This window comes from Heptranchias perlo, chromosome 22 (genome assembly GCF_035084215.1).
Source record: "Heptranchias perlo isolate sHepPer1 chromosome 22, sHepPer1.hap1, whole genome shotgun sequence".
In the NCBI taxonomy this organism is placed as follows: Eukaryota; Metazoa; Chordata; class Chondrichthyes; order Hexanchiformes; family Hexanchidae; genus Heptranchias; species Heptranchias perlo.
The window spans coordinates 20,908,874-20,932,347 of record NC_090346.1 but is presented as its reverse complement, the minus strand read 5'-3'; the positions used below and the strand labels follow the sequence as shown (position 1 = coordinate 20,932,347).

Here is a 23,474-nt window from a genome sequence, read left to right as displayed (position 1 = left end):
TAGGAACATAGGAACAGGAGTAGGCCATTCAGCCCCTCGTGCCTGCTCCGCCATTTGATAAGATCATGGCTGATCTGTGATCTAACTCCATATACCTGCCTTTGGCCCATATCCCTTAATACCTTTGGTTGCCAAAAAGCTATCAATCTCAGATTTAAATTTAGCAATTGAGCTAGTATCAATTGCCGTTTGCGGAAGAGAGTTCCAAACTTCTACAACCCTTTGCGTGTAGAAATGTTTTCTAATCTCGTTCCTGAAAGGTCTGGCTCTAATTTTTAGACTGTGCCCCCTACTCCTAAAATCCCCAACCAGCGGAAATAGTTTCTCTCTATCTGTTCCCCATAATATCTTATAAACTTTGATCAGATCACCCCTTAACCTTAGAAACTACAGAGAATACAACCCCAATTTGTGCAATCTCTCCTCGTAACTTAACCCTGGAAGTCCGGGTATCATTCTAGTAAACCTACGCTGCACTCCCTCCAAGGCCAATATGTCCTTCTGAAGGTGCGGTGCCCAGAACTGCTCACAGTACTCCAGGTGCGGTCTAACCAGGGTTTTGTATAGCTGCAGCATAACTTCTGCCCCCCTGTACTCTAGTCCTCTGGACATAAAGGCCAGCATTCCATTTTCCTTCTTGATTATTTTCTGCACCTGTTCATGACACTTCAATGATCTATGTACCTGAACCCCTAAGTCCCTTTGGACATCCACTGTTTTTAACTTTTTACCATATAGAAAGCACCCTGTTCTATCCTTTTTTGATCCAAAGTGGATGACCTCACATTTGTCTACACTGAATTCCATTTGCCACAGTTTTGCCCATTCACCTAATCTATCAATATCGCTTAACTTAGTATCATCAGCAAACTTAGATATATGGGTCGCTATTCCTTCATCCAAGCCATTTATAAATATAGTGAAAAGCCGAGGCCCCAGTACTGATCCCTGGGGGACACCACTAGTCACATCCTGCAAATTTGAGTACATACCCATTATCCCTACTCTCTGCCTTCTACCTCCTAACCAATTTCCTAACCAAGCCAATAGGTTGTCTCCAATTCCATGTGCTCTCATTTTTGTTAAGTCTCTTATGTGGAACCTTGTTGAATGCCTTATGGAAGTCCATATAAATAACATCCATAGACGCATAACTACCACATTAGTTACCTAAAATCATAGACTCGTTACAGCACAGGAGGTGGCCATTTGGCCCATTGAGCCTGTGCTGGCTCTTTGTAAGAGCAATCCAGTTAGTCCCATTCCCCCACTCTTTCCCCGTAGCTCTGTAAATTTTTCCCTTCAAATATTTATCCAATTCCTTTTTAAAAGCCATGATTGAATCTGCATTCACCACTCTTTCAGGCAATGCATTCCAAATCATAACTACTCGCTGTGTAAACATTTTTTTTCCTCGTGTTGCCTTTGGTTCTTTTGCCAATCACCTTAAATCTGTGTCTTCTGTAAACAATTTTACAACACCAAGTTATAGTCCAGCAATTTTATTTTAAATTCACAAGCTGTCGGAGGCTTCCTCCTTCCTCAGGTGAACGAAATGAAATCCTTCTGGTTCTCTACCCTTCTGCCAATGGGAACAGTTTCTCTTTATTTACTTGATCTAAACCAGTCATGATTTTGAACACTTCTATCAAATCTCCTCTCAACCTTCTCTGCTCTAAGGAGATCCCCAGCTTCTCCAGTCTATCCACGTAACCAAAGTCCCTCATCCCTGGTACCATTCCAGTTAATTTCTTCTGCACCCTCTCTAAGGCCTTCACATCCTTCCTAAAGTGCGATGCCCAGAATTGGACACAGTACTCCAGTTGCGGTCGAATCAGTGTTTTATAAAGGTTCGACATAACTTCCTTGCTTTTGTACTCTATGCCTCTATTTATAAAGCCCAGGATCCCATATGCTTTTTTAAAACCGCTTTCTCAAACTGTCCTGCCACCTTCAAAGCTTTGTACACATATACCCCCAGGTCTCTGTTCCTCCACCCCCTTTAGAATTGTACCATTTAGTTTATATTGCCTCTCCTCACACGCTTTTAATGTGGGGTTGGAGGGAGCATTCCTGCTCCTCCCGGTTCCATATTCACGTACGTATATTTTAAAAACGTGTTGGTGGTGGCCATTTAAGGACTGCCTGTAAGGCCGCATGTAAACCTGGTTTTCCTGAATGCAGCCAGCGTCGGCTACCTCAAAGCAAACCAATATTATAGAGGGAGTCTCAAATGTGAGTTAGGCCCTTTATTTGCATATGCAAAGCGCTCAACGCCTGTTTCAAGCGTAGGCCCCGAAAACTGATTTTCTTTTTTGCCTATACCAGCAACGAGTGTACGCTTTCTACCCGCCATATTGGAGGTTTAGGAGGCCACTTAGCATCCGAAGAATGGGTGTTGCACTGTCGAATTTTAGGTCATTGGATGCCATCATATAGAATGTTACCCCAAATTCAGAAGTCCATCCCTTAATGAGGGTGAGAATAGGAGCTGGCAATAAAATACCTTTCATGTGACTCTTCCACTACTTCTCTATGTATACAGATGTGAATAAAGAACACTTGCAGAAGGAGGAAAGGGTTTAAAGGGTATTGTGGTACTACCTGCACATAGTTTGCACATGGGGTTCAACGCAGTGAAGGCAAGGTGGCTGAAAACTGGGAAACATATTTATTAGACTGCACTGTTGCTGGTACGACTGCCTGCTCTTACTTTGGCTGCCCTGGAGAGTTGAGTAAAGTTGTTCTAGCACTAAATAGGTTTGCAGGTTTTTGCTAGATTTGGCATTCACTGCCAGGCCACCACAGGCCAGTATTGTGCTGTTTATGGGCCACCTTCTCTCAGGGCAAAATGCTGGTGTTGCCAGATTGCAGACCTCAACGTTAGGTTAGAGGGCTTGGTGCCCTGAGGAAGCACCAGCCTCAGCCACCACAGCGAGCTAAGTTGCTACAAAATGCCTGCCGTACCTTTGCAGCTGCTGCAGCAACACTGGATTTTTTTCGCTCCCAGAGGACAGTGAATGGAGGGTGCTAATAGTGCCAGAAGTGTCATAAATTTGTAATGAAGGTGAACTAAGAATTGGTCTGGTTCTCAGGAAAATTACACTGACAGGCAGAAATGCAGTTTCAGTGCCACTTCGGCAGTAAATCCACCACAAAGAAAATCCTAGCCCAGTACATAATCAGATTTCTGCAATATTCATTGAATCATACAGCACAGAAAGAGGCCATTCGGCCCATCATGCCTGTGCCGGCTCTTTGAAAGAGTTATCCAATTCCACTCCCCCACTCTTTCCCTACAACCCTGCAAATTTTTCCTTTTCAATTAATATCTAGTTCCCTTTTGAAGGTTACTATTGAATCTGCTTCCACCACCCTTTCAGGCAGTGCATTCCAGATCATAACACTGCGTAAAAAAAGTTCTCCTCATCTCCCCTCTGGTTCTTTTGCCAATTACCTTAAATCTGTGTCCTCTGGTTACCGAGGCTCCTGCTAGTGGAAACAGTTTCTCCCTCTCTACTCCATCAAAACCCCTCAAAATTTTGAACATCTCCCCTTAACCTTCTCTGCTCTGAAGAGAACAATCCCACCTTCTCTAACCTCTCCACATAACTGAAGTCCCTGGTACCATTCTAGAAAATTTCCTCTGCACCCTCTTCAAGGCCTTCCTAAAGTGTGGTGCCCGGAATTGAACACAATACTCCAGCTGAGTCCTAACCAGTAATTTATAAAGGTTTAGCATAACTTCCTTGCTTTTGCACTCTATGCCTCTATTTAAAAAGCCAAGGATCCTATATGTTTTTTTTCAAAAACAGCTTTATCAACTTGTCTTGCCACCTTCAAAGATTCCAATGCTCTCCTGGCTGGCCTCCCATCTTCCACCCTTCATAAACTTCGAGCTCATCCAAAACTCTGCTGCCCAAATCCTAACTCACACCAATCACCCATCACCCCTGTGTTCGCTGACTTACATTGACTCCTGGTCCGGGAACGCCTCGATTTTAAAATTCTCATCCTTGTTTTCAAATCCCTCCATGGCCTCGCCACTCCCTAGCTCCGTAACCTCCTGCAACCATATAAACCTCTGAGATCTCTATGTTCCTCCAATTCTTGCCTCTTGCGCATCCCCGATTTTAATCGTTTCACCATTGGCGACTGTGCCTTTGGCTGCCTAGGCCCTAAGCTCTGGAATTCCCTCCCTAAACCTCTCCAACTCTATCTCCTCCTTAAAACATTACCTCATCACCTGTCCTAATATCTCCTTCTGTTGCTTGGTGTCCAATTTTGTTTGTTAATTACTCTTGTGAAGCACCTTGGGATGATTTACTACATTAAAAGCGCTATTTAAATGCAACATTGTTGTGTATGTGAATCCCCAGGTCTCTCTGTTCATGCACTCCCTTTAAAATTGTACCATTTCGTTTATATTGCCTCTCCTCATTCTTCCTTCCAAAATGCATCACTTCCCACTTCTCTGCATTAAATTTCATCTGTCATTTGTCTTCCCAGTTCACTAGTCTATGTCCTCCTCAAGTCTGTTACTATCCTTCCCACTGTTCATTACATTTGAGTTTCGTGTCATCTGCAAACTTTGAAGTTATTCCCTGTATACCCAAGTCTGGGTCGTTAATATATATCAAAAAGAGCAATGGTCCTAATACCAACCCCTGGGGGAAACCACTGTATATTTCCCTCCAGTCTGAAAAAAAAACATTCACCACTACTCTCTGCTTTCTGCCCTTTGCCAATTTCATATCCACGCTGCAATATTGTACTACTAAATCATACAAATCTGACTGAATTGAAGAAGTCAATGAAATTTTGTTAAAAGTATCAGAACTCAAGAAGAACATAAGTAAACTTAAAAGATGACTTTACAGTTATTAGAATTTAGCTCTGTATACAAATACTTACACTTCCCAGTATACTCCCCTAGCACCTGACTGGCTGGTCCACCCAACAGAAAGGATGTTTGTCCCTGCTCCTGCAAATGTAGAATTCAAGTAGTTGAAACAGATGACATGTAGTTATTACAAAAGGCTATTTTTTTTGCTTTGTTTTATACCACTAACTGATGTACCATCACAACTACTGTCACCATTTTTAGCCACATTTTTAATTGTTAACTAACTGATATTTGCCAACAGATGGCGCTAAAACACTTCAAAACTATGATTCAGCATTTACCAGAAGCATGAAGTGACATAGTTGGTACCACAAAAAAAATCACTATTACTTTATGTATAAAAATATTTTAATAAAATTACTTCTGTCCATCATGTATGCCACGTTGTGACCATTAAATCTGTTGTATACATAATGACCATCAAGTCAGCCAATTTTCTTCTTTATTGGTTAAGCATTTTAAGTTGTCTTGTCTACTTCTAAATGGTTATTTTAGACTTTCAATATGCTTTAATTATTATACAAACCCTGTTTTCCAATGTAAGTTTTCTCCCCAATGATACTGCACCAAGCCTGTCCAGCACATTGCACTAAAACAAATTGCATTGATATAGCGCTTTTAATATATTAAAACATCCGAAGATGCTTTACAGGAGTGATTATCAAACAAAATTTGACAATGAGCCACATCAAGAGATAATCCTCACCCAGGCTCAAACTGAGTGGAAACCTTCCAATAATAGCATTACTTTAAGTGTTGTGACCTTCAAGGTGAATGAATTGTCACATATTCTTAGGAATAAAATAGCAGAGAAATTACCAGCATAACCTGCAACTTCATTTATACCAAGCTAGTGTAGAGGCACCTGGTAAGATCAAAAGTCACCTATCATTTAAGTTCTTTATTGTTTGTATCCAAAAGAATAAAGTAATGACTGTCAGGCATTGTAGAAAGTTTACCTGGCTTTATCAGTACTAAAGCTTCAGGCTCCAGCCTCCCAGATTCAATTCTGGCCTGCCTACAACCCCTCATCCCTGGACCCCTCTTCACTCCTTCCCAGTCCCAGGCTCTAACGCCCAGTTTTTTTTTCACCTGCTAATTATGTAGCAGTTTGTGGAAATGGCAGTACCTGTGGCTCTAAATTCAACACAACAGCAAGACCTTCTGGTCTAAGAGGGATGCATTTCAGTCACTAGTCCCTCATTCCTTCCCTTCTGAAACCTCCCACCCTAACCTTCCAACTCTGGTCCTTATTTCTAGGGACAGATGAGAAAGAGTTTCTATCAGAGGACAGGAGTCCCCAAGTCTGCTCCAGGTATGCTTGCAAGAATAGAGGAAAAGGGTAGGATGGGAGAAATATAGAAAAACACAGAGGAGAGACTTACAGAAAGAGACAGTGAGAAAACATGAAAAAGAAGATAGAACAGAGAGATAAACAGACGACAATGAGAGAAAGTGTGCCAGGCCCACGGGAAGCAGAGGCAGTGGATGACTGAGAAAATCTGAGGTAGAGATACATAGGGAAAATTAAAGAATGGGAGATGAGCAAAGACACAGGAAGAGAGAGAATGAAAAAAATTAAAAATTTGTCTGTGAGCAATATCATGGAAAATTAACATTTTTGTCAGACATTGTTTTTCAATAAACTTTTGCCAACATTCCCAATACACCCACATTAGTATATGCTGCACAATGGTTCCAATATCTTTCAAAATATTTTTATTTGTAGGAAGCGAAATTGAATTCTTATGCTAGTGCTGGGGGATTGGAAGACTTTTCAACCCAGGTACTCAGTGTCAATATCAAGTACTCCAAGGTGCACTAAGGTACGTAAGCACATTCAGAGTAAATCTCAGGAGTCGCACAACTCCAGGTTATAGTCCAACAGCTTTATTTGAAATCACAAGCTTTCGGAGCTTTGTTCCTTCGTCAGGTAAGTGAAGGGTTCCATAAAGGCACAGCATATATAGTCAGAGAACAATGCCTGGTGATTACAGATAATCTTTCTAACTGCCCTTTATCACACCTCGGCAGAGAGATTATCACAGCAATCAAAGCTTTCAGGGGATGGTGTTCAGACAGGTTAGTCAGGGAAACATTACATCCAAGAATACTGAATACACAAGGGGTCAAATCACAAAGAGAGAGAGAGAGAGAGAGAGAGAGCAGAAAGACAGAGAGAGAGAGAGAGAGAGAGAGAGAGAGAGAGAGAGAGAGAATGACCAATTGTATTAAAAACAGATAACTTTTTTTCGCTGGTGGGGTTACATGTAGTTTGACATGAACCCAAGATCCCGGTTGAGGCTGTCCTCATGGGTGCGGAACTTGGCTTTCAATTTCTGCTCAACGATTTTGCGTTGTCGTGTGTCTCGAAGGCCGCCTTGGAGAACGCTTACCAGAAGATCGGAGGCTGAATGTCCTTGACTGCTGAAGTGTTCCCCGACTGGGAGGGAACCCTCCTGTCTGGCGATTGTTGGGTGGTGTCCGTTCATCCGTTGCCGCAGTGTCTGCATGGTCTCGCCGATGTACCATGCTCCGGGGCATCCTTTCCTGCAACATATGAGGTAGACAACGTTGGCCGAGTCACAGGAGTATGAACCATGTACCTGGTGGGTGGTATCCTCTTGTGTGATGGTGGTATCTGCGTCGATGATCTGGCACGTCTTGCAGAGGTTGCCGTGGCAGGGTTGTGTGGTGTCGTGGATGCTGTTCTCCTGAAAGCTGGGTAATTTGCTGCGAACGATGGTCTGTTTGAGGTTGGGTGGCTGTTTGAAGGCGAGTAGTGGAGGCGTGGGGATGGTCTTAGCGAGGTGTTCGTCGTCATCGATGACATGTTGAAGGCTGCAAAGAACATGGCATAGTTTCTCCGCTCCGGGGAAGTACTGGACGACGAAGGGTACTCTGTTGGTTGTGTCCCGTGTTTGTCTTCTGAGGAGGTCTATGCGATTTTTCGCTGTGGCCCGTTGGAACTGTCGATCGACGAGTCGAGCGTCATATCACGTTCTTATGAGGGCGTCTTTCAGCGTCTGTAGGTGTCCATCGCGTTCCTCCTCGTCTGAGCAGATCCTGTGTATTCGAAGGGCCTGTCCATAGGGGATGGCCTCTTTGACGTGGTTAGGGTGGAAGCTGGAAAAGTGGAGCATCATGAGGTTGTCCATGGGCTTGCGGTAGAGTGAGGTGCTGAGGTGCCCATCTTTAATGGAGAGTCGTGTGTCCAAGAATGAAACCGATTCTGAGTAGTAGTCCATGGTGAGCTTGATGGTGGGATGGAACTTGTTGATGTTGATGACATGCCAGATCATCGACACAGATACCACCATCACACGAGAGGACACCACCCACCAGGTACATGGTTCATACTCCTGTGACTCGGCCAACGTTGTCTACCTCATATGTTGCAGGAAAGGATGCCCCGGAGCATGGTACATCGGCGAGACCATGCAAACACTGCGACAATGGATGAACGGACACCGCGCAACAATCGCCAGACAGGAGGGTCCCCTCCCAGTCGGGGAACACTTCAGCAGTCAAGGACATTCAGCCTCCGATCTTCTGGTAAGCGTTCTCCAAGGCGGCCTTCGAGACACACGACAACGCAAAATCGTTGAGCAGAAACTGATAGCCAAGTTCCGCACCCATGAGGACGGCCTCAACCGGGATCTTGGGCTCATGTCACGCTACATGTAACCCCACCAGCGAAAAAAAGCCATCTGTTTTTAATACAACTGGTCATTTTCTCTCTCTCTCTCTCACCGTCTTTCTGGTCTCTCTCGCTCTCTCTCTGTCTTTGCGATTTGACCCCTTGTGTATTCAGTATTCTTGGATGTAATGTTTCCCTGACTAACCTGTCTGAACACCATCCCCTGAAAGCTTTGACTGCTGTGATTATCTCTCTGCCGAGGTGTGATAAAGGGCAGTTAGAAAGATTATCTGTAATCACCAGGCATTGTTCTCTGACTATATATGCTGTGCCTTTATGGAACCCTTCACTTACCTGATGAAGGAGCAAAGCTCCGAAAGCTTGTGATTTCAAATAAAGCTGTTGGACTATAACCTGGAGTTGTGCGACTCCTTACATTTGTCCACCCCAGTCCATCACCGGCATCTCCACATCAGAGCAAATCTCCTTCTAGTCTGCCCCAACAATCTATTTTAATCCCAACCCTAGAAGAGTACCCTCCCCACTGTACCAGTGCAAATTGACATTTTTTAATGCCAACTATCATCATGGCCCTTCTGAGTGAGATTGCCAAGTTAGCACCAATTTGTATTACATTAGAAAGGCTTTTGTGCTATGGATTTTCACCCATTATAAATTGCTCAAATTTATTCCACAAAGCACAGATGTCGAAAATTATAAAGGGTTTTGATAGAGTAAATAAGGAGAAACTGTTTCCACTGACAGGAGGGTCAGTATCCAGAGGACACAGGGTTAATGCAATTGACAAAAGAACCAGAGGGGAGACAAGGAGAAATTTTTTTAATGTAATGACTGTTATGATCTGGAATGCCTGAAAATGTGGTGGAAGCAGATTCAATAGTAACTTTCAAAAGAGGATTGGCTATATAATTGAAAAGGAAATATTTGCTTGGCTACGGGGAACGAGCAGGGGAGTGGGACTAATTGGATAGCTCTTTCAAAGACAGGCTCAATGGTCTCCATCTGTGTTGTATGATTCCATGATTCACAGCTAGCAGAAAGATTAGATTTTTGTCCCATATCTGTAGGATGGATTCAAGCCCAGGTCACTTAGATCCGGTACACATAGAATCATAGAATGATACAGCACAAGAGGAGGCCATTGGGCCCATCGTGCCTGTGCTGGCTCTTTGAAAGAGCTATCCAATTAGTCTCACTACCCTGCTCTTTCTCTTTTTGAAAGTTACTATTGAATCTGCTTCCACCAGCTTTTCAGGCAGTGCATTCCAGATAATTACAACTCGCTGCCTAAAAAATGTTTTCCTCATGTCGCCTCTGGTTCCTTTGCCAATTACCTTTAATCTGTGTCCTCTGGTTATTGACCCTTTTGCCACTGGAAACAGTTTCTCCTTATTTACTCTATCAAAACCCTTCATGACTTTGAATACCTCGATCAAATCTCTCCTTAACTTTCTCTGCTCTAAGGAGAACAATCTCAACTTCTCCAGTCCCTCCACATAACTGAAGTCTCGCATCCCTGGTACCATTCTAGTAAATCTCCTCTGCACCCTCTCCAAGGCCTTGACATCCTTTCTAAAGTGTGGTGTTCAGAATTGGCAAAAATCCTCCAGCTGGGGCCTAACCAGTGTTTTATAAAAGTTTAGCATGATCTCTTTGCTTTTGTACTCTATGCCTCTATTTATAAAGCCAAGGAACGTGTATAACATTTTAACAGCCTTCTCAACTTGTCCTGCCATCTTCAAAGATTTGTGTATGTGCACCCTCAGGTCTCTCTGTTCCTGTACCCCCTTTAAAATTGTACTGTTTACTTTATATTGCCTCTTCTCATTCTTCCTACCAAAATGAATCACTTCACACTTCGCCGTGTTAAATTTCATCTGCCGTGAGTCTGCTGATTTCACCAGTCTATCTATGTCCTCCTGAAGTCTGTTACTAACCTCCTCACTGCTTACATTTCCGAGTTTCGGGTCATCTGCAATCTTCGAAATTACGCCCTCTATACCCAAGTCCAGATCATTAATATATATCAAAAAAAGCAGTGATCCTAATATTGACCCCAGGGAAACACCACTGTATACTTCGCTCCAGTCTGAAAAACAACCGTTCACCACTACTCTCTGCTTTCTGTCCCTTAGCTAATTTTGTATCCACGCAGCCACTGTCCCTTTAATCCCATGGGCTTCAATTTTGCTAACAAGTTTATTATGTGGTACTTTATCAAACTCCTTTTGAAAATCCACATACACATCAACTGCACTACCCTCATCAACTCTCTCCGTTACTTCAAAGAACTCAATCAAGTTAATCAAACACAATTTGCCTTCAACCAATCCGTGCTGGCTTTCCTTTATTATCCCACATTTTTGCTGTATTGAGAATGCCCTCTCAAAACTCTTGCTCTCAAGCTAGAACTGCTTGGCCAACATCTTGTAGAGAAGTACGTCCCAAAAGACATCCTCAGCACAAAGTAAGCGCTTAAGTTTATCGTAAAATTATGGAAGAATTTGTAGGCTCTATATCAACACATAAACAGACTAAAGCTATTGTATATTTTTGAGGGTAGCAGTGCTTAGTGTACTGAAGGCAGAACCTATGAACTTCCTTACCTGTTCATCCTCTGTCCTAAAGCCAGCCTGTGTGAATGGCCTCTCATCTCCATCATCTGCAGTACTAGGCCGATTGATTTCTTCCTCAAATGCGAGTGGCTGAGTGTAATCGATATTAGCTGTAAATGTTTCATCGTACTGGGACATTGCATCTAGAATCTCATCATCTGTAGTGAAAAGTATAGTATCTCCAAACTGTTCCAAAGCTGAAAATTGAGAGTGCAACCAACAAATGAGTGCAGAAGCAATATTTCTAGAACCTAATCAAATTGGAACAGTTGGCAAAGCTAAAGAAACATCCTGGCTGATTGCAAAGGTTCTGAGTATAAATATTTGAAATGGAAAGTCTATTAGAATTACATTTCTCAATGTTTTATTCCTTCTGGCCTTCACAATTTGGCAATTTCAACAGTTTTATTAACAAATTACTAATTCCCCTCCACCAATAACATTAGATTATATAACTGGGTGTTGTAAAAGGTCTCTGGAATCTAGGGGTATACCTACTGAACATCTGACAAGAGCCTCTACTGGCCAGTCACATCTTTACAACCTTATCTTAGACCTATTTTAAAAGGCAATATATATATATCCAATTCATGCAATAATCACTTAATCTGATGTTAAGCAATTGTATTTTTGTCAGCTTTTCATTTAGGAAGAAGGAAGAAAGGCTTCCATTTATATAGCACCTTTCATGACCTTAGGATGTCCCATAGTGTTTTATAGCCATTGAAGTACTTTTGAAGTGTAGTCACTGTTGTAATGTAGGAAACGTGGAAGCCGATTTGAGCACAGCAATCTCCCACAAACAACAATGAAATAAATGACCAGTTTTAGGTGTTGGCTATGGGATAACTGTTGGCCAGGACACCGGGAGAACTTCGCTGCTCGTCTTCAAATAGTACCGTGGGACTTTTACATCCTGCTGAGAGGACAGATGGGGCTGCGGTTTAACCTCTCATCCAAAAGACGGCACCTCCGACAGTGCAGCACTCCCTCAGAACTGTACAAAAGTGCCAGCCTAGATTATGTGCTCAAGTCTCTGGAGTGGGACTTGAACCCGCAACCTTCTGACTCAGAGGCTAGCACCGAGCCAAGGCTGACACTCATTTTTTAAATCACCTATTCCTTACACTTATAATAAATCTTATTGTGAACAGGTAGGTATGAGTTTAATGCAGCAAACCACTCAAAAGACAATTGTTTTCCTATAATATTCCCTTTTAAAGATTTTCAACACTACTTATAAAGTATTACATTTGCAGTACTGAAAGGGAAAAAAAATTAAAATCAGCTTACATTTGCACTAGAAAAATACAATACTTAGAACACTTAGTTTCAGGTATTGATCAAACCTAATTTAAATTAGGTTTCTCAATACATAAAATTAGATTCTAATTATTGGGTATAAATACATATAAACTAAGTGAATACTATACAAATAAGTAAACTGGTTGCATTGTGCGTTCCCCTTAAAATAAAGGTAAGCATTGTTGAAACTTAAGTTATATGGCATAATTTTGGTTATGGCAACTGCGCAACTGTTACGTGAATATTTTCTATATTTTTCTATTCAATTAACATGAAAAAAAATTCCAACGTGGAACTATGACATGGCTCAAAGAGGGGCTCGACTAGATTCTGTCAGCTTTGAGGTAAAGTTGTGGGAGGATGGATGAGTAGGCTAGCTGGCCAATGCTATTCTTGCCTGAAAACGGTCACGATGTAACAGTAGATCTCTTAGAGAAACATAAATCACTGAATTATTTTTTATCATTTTATTAATCTGTAAAATTGACATACCCATTGGCTTTAATACCAACCTTGAAAATAATTGTGATAATTTATGGAAAGGAAAATACTGAATTAATGTTGATTCTAAATATTGCATGAACGATGTAATTAATATTGAATCTATGGTAGCCAAATTCAATGCTGGAACTTTATTGGACAATATTTTGTGTGACACTAACTAGACGGGAATGACTATTAGTGACTGATGGGATAAGAAAAGATTTTTCAGCTAGTTATACCAAACCCATTTAAACACAGTACATAGTAAAACAAAGAATAAAACATGCGTTTACCTCCGTTTAAAGTTCCCGATGCCTTGGCTATTTCTCCTCTAAAGATAAATTTCCCATCTAATAAGATTTCTACATCTTTAATTCCACGGAAAGAATGTATTCTTGATTTGTTGTAATTCCAAATTCGAATCATGGCTATGTGACATGAATTTACAAAGTCAATATAGATCAGTTGGGACCTTCCTGGAGTGAAAGGTGCTAGCCAGAGATGCATATCATCTTGTGTCCTGTTTACACCATCAATCAAATTTGAAATGACTCTAGGGTCTTTACCATAAGCAGGTAAAATGTTAATATCAGCTGGATTTGCTTTTATTTGTGCTATTTGCACAGGTTCACCACTTGAACTGAATATTTCAATTCCATTAAGTCCAACATAATGTCTATCACCCCAGGTAGATGTAATATTAATAATCAAGTTACAGCCATTTGGCAAAACTGGAATTTCAAAATCATCACTTCCATCATCATCTCTTTCCAGATCAGATGCATGTTCTTCCTTTTCCTCTTTGACTTCGTGCACAGATTCCTGTTGAAAGGATTTAAATCCAGTTTCTCTTCCAATTCTTTGTTCTTGCAAGAACTCATCAAATACGTCTCCCTCGAAATCCATGTTGGCTATACGACCTCGCTGTGACCTGTTGAACTTTAATAAAGAGTTCCATGACTCCATCAGTGTGTCATCCTGCTCATTTCGCCACTTAGCTCTCGTAGACCCCATAGACTTTGAAGGTTTCTGATTATCTGAAAAAGCCCATATAAAAATGAATGCAGACAAACTATACACTATGCATTTCAGTCCACTGCTAATCTATTCTGCAACTCAAACCGTGACCAAACCAATGTTTCCTTAAACACAGGTTGCACATCATGAACTTAGACTTATTCCGAATAGGCAAGAAAATATAGTATATCAAGACTAAAGAACGAACAAAAATCCCTAGACACTTCAACAGAAGCAAACCACATAAATCAGAAGTGCACAATTTCATTTTAATGGAGTCCAGTAGAATATAAATATGTCTGTTTTAATATGATGCCTTTGTGAACCGTAACATCTTGCCAGCATTGATTAACAAATTCCTCAAACACAATCTGCTCTGCTAAAATCTCTTAGGAGCAATTATGTTTCTTATCATTTGAAAGAAAGAACGAACTTGAAATTATATTCACGACCTCAGGATGCCCCAAAGCACTTTACAGCCAATGAAGCACTTTTGAAGTGTAGCCACTGTTGTAATGTAGGAAACGCGGCAGCCAACTTGCGCACAGCAAGGTCCCACAAACAGCAATGTGATAATGACCAGATAATCTGTTTTAGTGATGTTGGTTGAGGGATAAATATTGTCCAGAACACTGTGGAGAACACCCCTACACTTCTAGATTATTTGTTTTCATACCAGTTATATTAAGAAAGCAAACATTACAATATGAAATTATAAAAAATAGGCTTAATCCTGCTTTGTACAGGACGTGAAAGAAGAAGAAAGATCTTTTCATTTTATAAATCATGTTTCCTGAACAATCAAATAGGCCCTTCGGCACTTTCACATATTCTTTCTCAGTAGAAATAAAGGATTTTAGCAATATTATAACAATGAATAATTGAAGCAGAATAGAATATTTTGAGGCAATGACTTAATTTTATCCCCATAGAGGGAAGGATAATAAATCATAATAATGTATTCAGAGGTTATTCTTTACCAGTTGACCAACAGCAACACTTTAATCTACAGTCCAAGACCTTATTAAAACAATAAACATAAATCCAAATATTAACTAATTATTCTGAATGAATAATATTCCCTTGATACATAAATGTTACCAGCCTTTTAAATGCCAAACACCTTTTGCTGCTTTAAAATACAAAATAATTAAACCCTTAACATCTGGAATAATAATTTTCTGTTCTGAATATGAGAGGAAATTACTCAAAGCATATGGAAGATAGCATTTTTTCAAGGTCAGCTTTTGCGCCTCAAAATCAAGGCGACATTTTGCTCATTATACCTTTTGTAAGATCTTCGCAAGGGGAAACTAGATATGTACATGAGGGAGAAAGGAATAGAAGGATATGCTTTTAGGGTTCAGCATTCAAAAGGCATTTGATAAAGTGCCATGTAATAGGCTTGTCATCAAGATTGAAGCCCATGCAATAAAAGAGGCAGTGGCAGCATGGATACCATGGATACAGGATTGGCTAAGTAACAGGAAACAGAGTAATGGTGAACGTTTTTTTTTTCGGACTCGAGGGAGGTGCACAGTTGTGTTCCCCAGGGGTCGGTACTAGGACCGCTTTCCTTGATATATGTTAATGACTTGGACTAGGGTGTACAGGACACAATTTCCAAATTTGCAGATGACACAAAACTTGGAAGTGTAGGGAACAGTGAGGAGGGTAGTGATAGACTTCAAGAGGATAGAAACAGGCTGGTGGCATGGGCGGACACGTGGCAGATGAAATTTAACGCAGAAAAATGCGAGGTGATCCATTTCGGTAGGAAGAATGAGGACAGGCAATATAAATTAGAGGGCATAATACTAAAAGGGCTATAGGAACAGAGAGATCTGGGGGTATATGTACACAAATCATTGAAGGTGGCAGGGCAGGTTGAGAAAGCGGTTAAAAAAGCATATGGGATCCTGGGCTTTATAAATGGAGGTGTAGAGTACAAAAGCAAGGAAGTCATGATGAACCTTTATAAAACACTGGCTCGGCCATTACTGGAGTATTGTGTCCAGTTCTGGGCACCGCACTTTAGGAAAGATGTGAAAGCCTGAGAGGGTGCAGAAGAGATTTACTAGAATGATTCCAGGGATGAGGGACTTTAGTTACGTGGCTAGACCGGAGAAGCTGGGGTTGTTCTCCTTGGAACAGTGAAGGTTGAGAGGAGATTTGATAGAGGTATTCTAAATCATGAAGAGTCTAGTCAGAGTAGATAGAGAGAAACTGTTCCCATTGGCAGAAGGGTCAAAAACCGGAGGACATAGATTTAAGGTGATTGGCAAAAGAACCAAAGGTGACATGAGGAAAAACTTTTTTTTACACAGCGAGTGGTTAGGATCTGGAATGCACTGCCCGAGGGGGTGGTAGAGGCAGATTCAATCGTGGCCTTCAAAAAATTTGCAGGGCTACGGGGATAGGGCGGGGCAGTGGGACTAGCTGGATTGCTCTTGTATAGAGCTGGCACAGACTCGATGGGCCGAATGGCCACCTTCCGTGCTGTAACCTTTCTATGATTCTGTGATAGAGTTGGAGGAGGCTAGTGTGGTATATAAACATCGGCATGGACCAGTTGAGCCGAATGGCCTGTTACTGTGCTGTAAATTCTATGTAATGATGCAGTCCTTGAAAGTTTAAGGTTAAAGCAATAACAATAGACAAGCTTTAAAGGATTACATTTTGATACCAACTCTAACAAGCAGCTTGCAAAAATGATGCACATACTATTTGTTTTAAGTTCACAACACTTACATATAGCAGCTTCCACAACACAGCAAGCCCTGCTCTCTTCTGTATCAAGGAGCTGCATGATTCTAAGTTCCAACTTCAACCTACATATCTGCCAAATGCTGGAAGCCTACAAATGTACAACACTATAAGGAATAAAGATGCTTTTGTGCCACTGAATCATAACAACCAATAGCAATTTTCTACAACTCGAGGCATCTGTTAGCAAATTCAGAAATAAAAAGGTGCCTGGCACTTTACTAGGCACAAATTTAAAGACTGGGATCAGTGCTATTTACTGATCAAGTAGAAGCCAATGTGGCAGATTATACTGAATTGCATCAAATGTAAATTCTGACTGAGGTCAATTTAATCTTCAACAAGGACATTTTTTGTTGCAATATTTTAGCTCTTAGCAGACGAATGATACACAAGTGCAAAAGGAAGGGTGCAGCAAACCTACACTGGTAATTCTATACAAGGGAACTTTAAATGCAGAAAAAAGAATTTATTGTTTAATCAATATCCGTTATTTAAAATTAAAAATCCTCCAATTTCTCAATACTGTAGCATAAAACAAAAAAGAAATTAATTAGAAGATGCAGTACTACATTTTTAAATTAGAACATAAAAATGATTAATAGAAGCTTCAGTAGATTCATGTAACTTATATAATGAAAGTTAAATTATCTGTTGAGAAATTGATTTGAGACTTAGAGAATTTATAGCATCCTAGAATCATACAGCACGGTTGGGGGGGTGGGGTCATTCGGCTCATTGTGCTTGTGCCGACTCTGAAAGAGCTATTCAATTAGTCCCACTCCCCTTTCCGATAGCCTTGCAAATCTTTCCTTTTCAAGTATATATCAAATTCCCTTTTGAAAGTTACTATTGAATCTGCTTCCACCACCCTTTCAGGTAGTGCATTCCAGATAATAAAACTCGCCTCATTTCCCCTCTGGTTCTTTTGCCAATTACCTTACATCTCTGTCCTCTGGTTACCGACCCTTGACCCTCCTGCCAATGGAAACAGTTTCTTATTTATTTAATCAAAACCTTTCATAATTTTGAATCTCCCCTAAGCTTCTCTGTTCTAAGACGAGCTTCTTTGGTCTCTCCACCCAACTGAAGTCCCTCATCCCCGGTACCACTCTAGTAAATCTGCTCTACACCATCTCCAAGGCTTTGACATCCTTCCCAAAGTGTGGTACCCAGAATTGAACACAATACTCCAGCTGAAGCCTAACCATTGATTTATAAAAGGTTTAGCATAACTTCCTTGCTTTTGTACTCTATGCCTGTATTAATAAAGTCCAGGATCCCATATGCTTTTTTTTTTTAACAGCCTTATCATCTTGTCCTGCCACCTTCCAAGATTTGTGTGTGTGCACCCCCAGGTCTCTGTTCCTGCATCCCCTTTAAAATTGTACCGCTTAGTTTAACTATTTCATATGTTGCAGTTCAAGAAGCCTGAAAACATATCTTGCACCACAATACATTCTTAGGTGCTTCTGATTTTGATTGGTAAAAGCTGCGGCTAGGAGACATTTCATGCAAAGCTCTATTTTTAGAACTATTATTATAGTTCTGTGATCTACTGCATTATCTCATACCTGAAAACTGATCCAATTTTTTGAGGTTTCTAATCGAAGATTTGCGCTTGCTTCTTGTTAACCAAAGGTGAGGAGCAAAGGAGTTTGACAAGTTTTATTACTATAGCGTAACTTAAAGTCCAAATCACAAGATAGTCTTAATTCATCAATCCTAAAGTCTACCCTTTTCAGCATCCAATTTTTGTGTTTAAAAAATCACAGGGATTTCAACTCTTCATAGTATCATAGTATGGTACAGCACAGGAGGCGGCCATTCGGCCCATCGTGCCTGTGCCGGCTCCTTGAAAAAGCATTCCTCTGCTCTTTCCCCATAGTCCTATAAATTTTTTCCCTTCAAGTATTTATCCAATTCCCTTTTGAAAGTTACTATTGAATCTGCTTCCACCACGCTTTCAGGCTGTGCATTCCACATCATTACAACTCGCTGAGTAAAAAAAAGTTTCCTCATGTCATCTCTGGCTCTTGTGCCGATCACATTAAATCTATGTCCTCTGGTTACCGACCTTTCTGCCACTGGAGAATAAGTTTCTCCTTATTTACTCTATTAAAACCATTCATGATTTTGAACACCTGTATCAAATCTCCCCTTAACCTTCTCTGTTCTAAGGAGAACAACCCCAACTTCTCCAGTCTCTCCACAAAACTGAAGTCCCTCATTCCTGGCACCATTCTAGTAAATCTCTGTTCAAAAACAGGGAGAGGGATAAACCTGGCAATTACAGGCCAGTCAGCCCAACGTCAGCGGTGGGGAAGCTTTTAGAGGCAATAATCCGGGACAAAATTAATTGGCACTTGGAAAAGTATGGGCTAATAAATGAAAGTCAGCACGGATTTGTTGAAGGAAAATCATGTTTGACTAACTTGATTGAGTTCTTCGATGAAGAGGGTTGACGAGGGTAATGCGGTTGATGTTGTGTATACGGACTTTCGAAAGGCACTTAATAAAGTATCACATAATAGACTTCTTAACAAAATTGAAGTCCATGGGATTAAAGAGACAGTGGTAGCACGGATACAAAATGGACTTGGGGACAGAAAGCAGAGAGTATTGGTGAATGGTTGTTTTTCAGACTGGAAGGAAATATACATTGGTGTTCCCCAGGGGTCAGTATTAGGACCACAGCTCTTTTTGATATATATTAATGACCTGGACTTGGGTATAGAAGGTATAATTCAAAGTTTGCAGATGACATGAAACTCGGAAATGTGGAGGATAGTAACAGACTTCAGGAGGACATAGACAGACTGGTGAAAGGGGCAGACACATATCAGGTGAAATCTAATTTGTAGTGATATATTTTGGTAGGAAGAGGGGAGGCAATATAAACTAAATGGTACAATTTTAAAGTGAGTGCAGGACCAGAGAGACCTGGGGGTGCACATACACAAATCTTTGAAGGTGGCAGGACAAGTTGAGTAGGCTGTCAAAAATGCATATGGGATCCTGGGTTTTATTCATAGAGGCATAGAGTAAAAAAGTAAGGAAGTTATGCTAAACCTTTATAAAACATTGATTAGGCTTCAGCTGAAGTATTGTGTTGAAATCATGAAGGGTTTTGATACAGTAAATAAGGAGAAACTGTTTCCAGTGGCAGAAGGGGCAGCAACCAGAGCAGACAGATTTAAGTTGATTGGCAGAAGAACCAGAAGAGAGATGAGGAAACTTTTTTTAAGCAGTGACTTCAATCATAACTTTCAAAAGGAAATTGGAAAAATACTTGAAGGGAAGAAATTCACAGGGCTATGGGGAAAGAGCAGGGGAATGGGACTAATTGGATAGCTCTTTCAAAAGTGCCGTCAAAGGCACGATGGGCCAAATGGCCTCCCTCTGTGCTGTAACTACGATACTACTATCTCAGAAAGGCACAAGCCTCTGATAGAATCATAGAAAAGGTTACAGCACGGAAGGAGGCCATTTGGCCCATCAAGTCTGCGCCGGCTCCATGCTAGAGCAATCCAGCTAGTCCCACCACCCCGCCCTTTCCCCGTAGCCCTGCAAATTTTTTCCTTTCAAGTACTTATCCAGTTCCCTTTTGAAGGCCATGATTGAATCTGCCTCCACCACCCCCTCGGGCAGTGCATTCCAGATCCTAACCACTCGCTGTGTAAAAAAGTTTTCCCTCATGTCACCTTTGGTTCTTTTGCCAATCACCTTAAATCTATGCCCTCTGGTTCTTGACCCTTCTGCCAATGGGAACAATTTCTCTCTATCTACTCTGTCAAGATGTAAAATGTTCTTAGACATTATAGCATTTTGGGCTTTTTGACCATTTTGTCACAGAAGGATCTGGGCATGATTACAAATAGTGTTACTTTTAAGTTGAATTTAGCTCACAAAGGTTTAAATACCCTTTGCAGAGCTTAGAGGTGGGGGCAAGGGAAAGAAGAGGTGTGTATTCATGCCAAGCCAAACAAATCAGACTGTGGAATGTTTCCTTTATGATCAGACAACGAAAACCCATTTAGGCCTTCCTGTGAACCATCCAGACTCATTGGCCCTAACGGGCAGGAAAGGCTAGCGTGAAGGGTTAAAATCCGAAAAATCGAGATCCCGCCTCCAAGCCACCGCATTTCTGCCCGCCATAATATTTACAGCTGGGATTCAGGCCCTGGATGAGGCTCCTGCTAAAAGCAGGCAGAGGCCTACTTAAGATTCAAAAGTCGCGGCTCGATGATGTCATTTAAACGTCCATGTAGCGTGAGTCCCGCATGGCAGAAGAAACATGGCGAGAGGAACTGAGTGGCCAGAAGAGGCTATGGTAAGCTGTAAAACTTCACCTCTCTTTGAATTCCTTGTGGGCCAGGAGCTGCAACATTGCTCCCCCCAGGCCCCTCAGAGTCCTTGGGCGAGTAATCCTCAGCCCCCCGATTGTGAAGAAGGAATCCCTAGCCCTTTGGATGTTAAGAAAATCCTCAGCCCTGCAGCCAAATTCCTGCTCGCTGGCCAGGCAGTGAAACTGGCAGGGTGTTATGCGGGAGCCCGGGAAGCTTTATTGAAGCTCTACATCCCCAACCTGGTTGAATGTGCCGCCCACTACCCGGCTCGCCCACCTCCATTAAAATCAAGGCCATTGCATCAGGATGACCCTATTCATTGTAAAAGTAGCAGAAGATAATTACTAGGGACCTTCAGTTTAATTGGCAGTTTCACCAGCCAACCCCAGGATGGGGAAGGATCAGAAGTCAAACTGCCAACTTTCTGTCCAGTGAGGGGACAAAAGAACCAAAAGAGCCAAATCCCCCACCATCAACATCCTGGGGGTCACCATTGACCAGAAACCTAACTGAACCAGCCATATAAATACTGTGGCTACAAGAGCAGGTCAGAGGCTGGGTATTCTGTGGCGAGTGACTCACCTCCTGACTCCCCAAAGCCTTGCCACCATCTACAAGGCACAAGTCAGGAGTGTGATGGAATACTCTCCACTTGCCTGGATGAGTGCAGCTCCAACAACACTCAAGAAGCTCGATACCATCCAGGACAAAGCAGCCCGCTTGATTGGCACCCCATCCACCATCCTAAACATTCACCCCCTTCACCACCGGCGCACAGTGGCTGCAGTGTGTACCACCCACAGGATGCACTGCAGTAACTCGCCAAGGCTTCTTCGACAGCTCCTCCGAAACCAGCGACCTCTACCATCTAGAAGGACAAGAGCAGTTGGCACATGGGAACAACACCACCTGCACGTTCCCCTCCAAGTCACACACCATCCCAACTTGGAAATATATCGCCGTTCCTTCATCGTCGCTGGGTCAAAATCCTGGAACTCCATTCCTAACAGCACTGTGGGAGAACCTTTACCACACGGACTGCAGAGGTTCAAGAAGGCGGCTCACCACCACCTTCTCTAGGGCAATTAGGGATGGGCAATAAATGCCGGCCTCGCCAGCGACGCCCACATCCCATGAATGAATAAAAAAAACCCAAAAAACACATGTTCTGGATCAATTTCAAAAAGGCTGCTGAGAAAGATAGGCAGGAGGCAAGCCTCGTTTAAGAGAACTGAGTTGGTTTAGAGAAAGCTGGTCAGATTCATTGTTAACACTGACCAGGAAAACTTACGTCAGCCCACTAAGGAGGATAGTATGGCGTGCTTTGTTGTTTGTGTGTTAGGAGCAGTGTTTTAGACGTTAAAAGTCTGAAATTACTACACACGTGTAGACCGTAAAATTAGCGAGCTTCTTGATTTTCCATTGACCTCGTCTCAACAGATCCACCTCTTGGAAGATTGGAGAAACACATGCAACTGAATGTGTGAGATTAAAGTATCTAGTTTGAATAACACAGGACTTTTATTATTACAGCTCTGGGTCATGCTATCGCAATAATAGATACTGGACCGTAAAGATAAACAGCGTAAGAAACACCGGATCCGTTTTGGGGACAGACCAGTGCTGGTGAACCTGGGAAAATATCTAGAATACACACAAAATTTGTAACAGACATATTTCAAACCAAGAAAATGCTTTTATATAAGTTACTTTAATAATTTTCTTGTAATTTTCTTTAAAATTCATTGTTCCGAACCTTATTTCCAGCACGGTTTCTCGGCTCGTGAGAAATCAAGGTGCTTATCCTCACTTTCATTAGGAAGGAACATTGAAACAGGAATAGGCCATTCAGCCCCTCGAGCCAGTTCTGCCATTTAATTCGATCATGCCTGATCTGTATCTTAACTCCATCTACCCGCCTTGGTTCGGTAACCCTTAATACCCTTGCCTAAAAGAAAATCAACAGTTTTGAAATGACCCAGCCTCAACAGCCTTTTCGGGAAGAGTTTTCCACATTTCCACTATTTGTGTGAAGAAGTGTTTCCTGACATCACCCATGAACAGCCTAGCTCTAATTTTAAGGTTATGCCCCCACTTGTTCTAGACTCCCCCACCAGAGGAAATAGTTTCTTTCGATCTACCCTATCAACTCCTTTACTCATCTTAAGCACCTCAGTTAGATCACCCCTTAACCTTCTATACACAACGGAAAACAAGCCTAATCTATGCAACGTGTCTTCATAATTTAACCCTTTTAGCCCAGGCATCATTCTGGTGATTCTGTGATGCACCCCAATCCAAGGCTAATACATCCTTCCTGAGGTACGGTGCCCAGAACTGAACGCAGCACTCCAAATGGGGTCTAACCAGAG

At 41.7% G+C, this 23,474-nt stretch overlaps 1 protein-coding gene across 3 annotated transcripts in view; it reads right to left on the bottom strand.

The window, feature by feature from the left end:
* The window catches only part of LOC137340580 (katanin-interacting protein), a 205,922-nt gene that overhangs the window by 50,697 nt on the left and 131,751 nt on the right, over positions 1-23,474 (bottom strand). For all 3 annotated transcript variants that reach the window (XM_068003118.1, XM_068003119.1, XM_068003120.1), the window contains exons 16-18: positions 13,264-14,007; positions 11,174-11,379; positions 4,915-4,984 (exon numbers count right to left, since the gene is read on the bottom strand). In XM_068003118.1, coding sequence (XP_067859219.1) covers positions 4,915-4,984; positions 11,174-11,379; positions 13,264-14,007 — 1,020 coding nt within the window. The remainder of the gene's footprint in view (positions 1-4,914; positions 4,985-11,173; positions 11,380-13,263; positions 14,008-23,474) is intronic.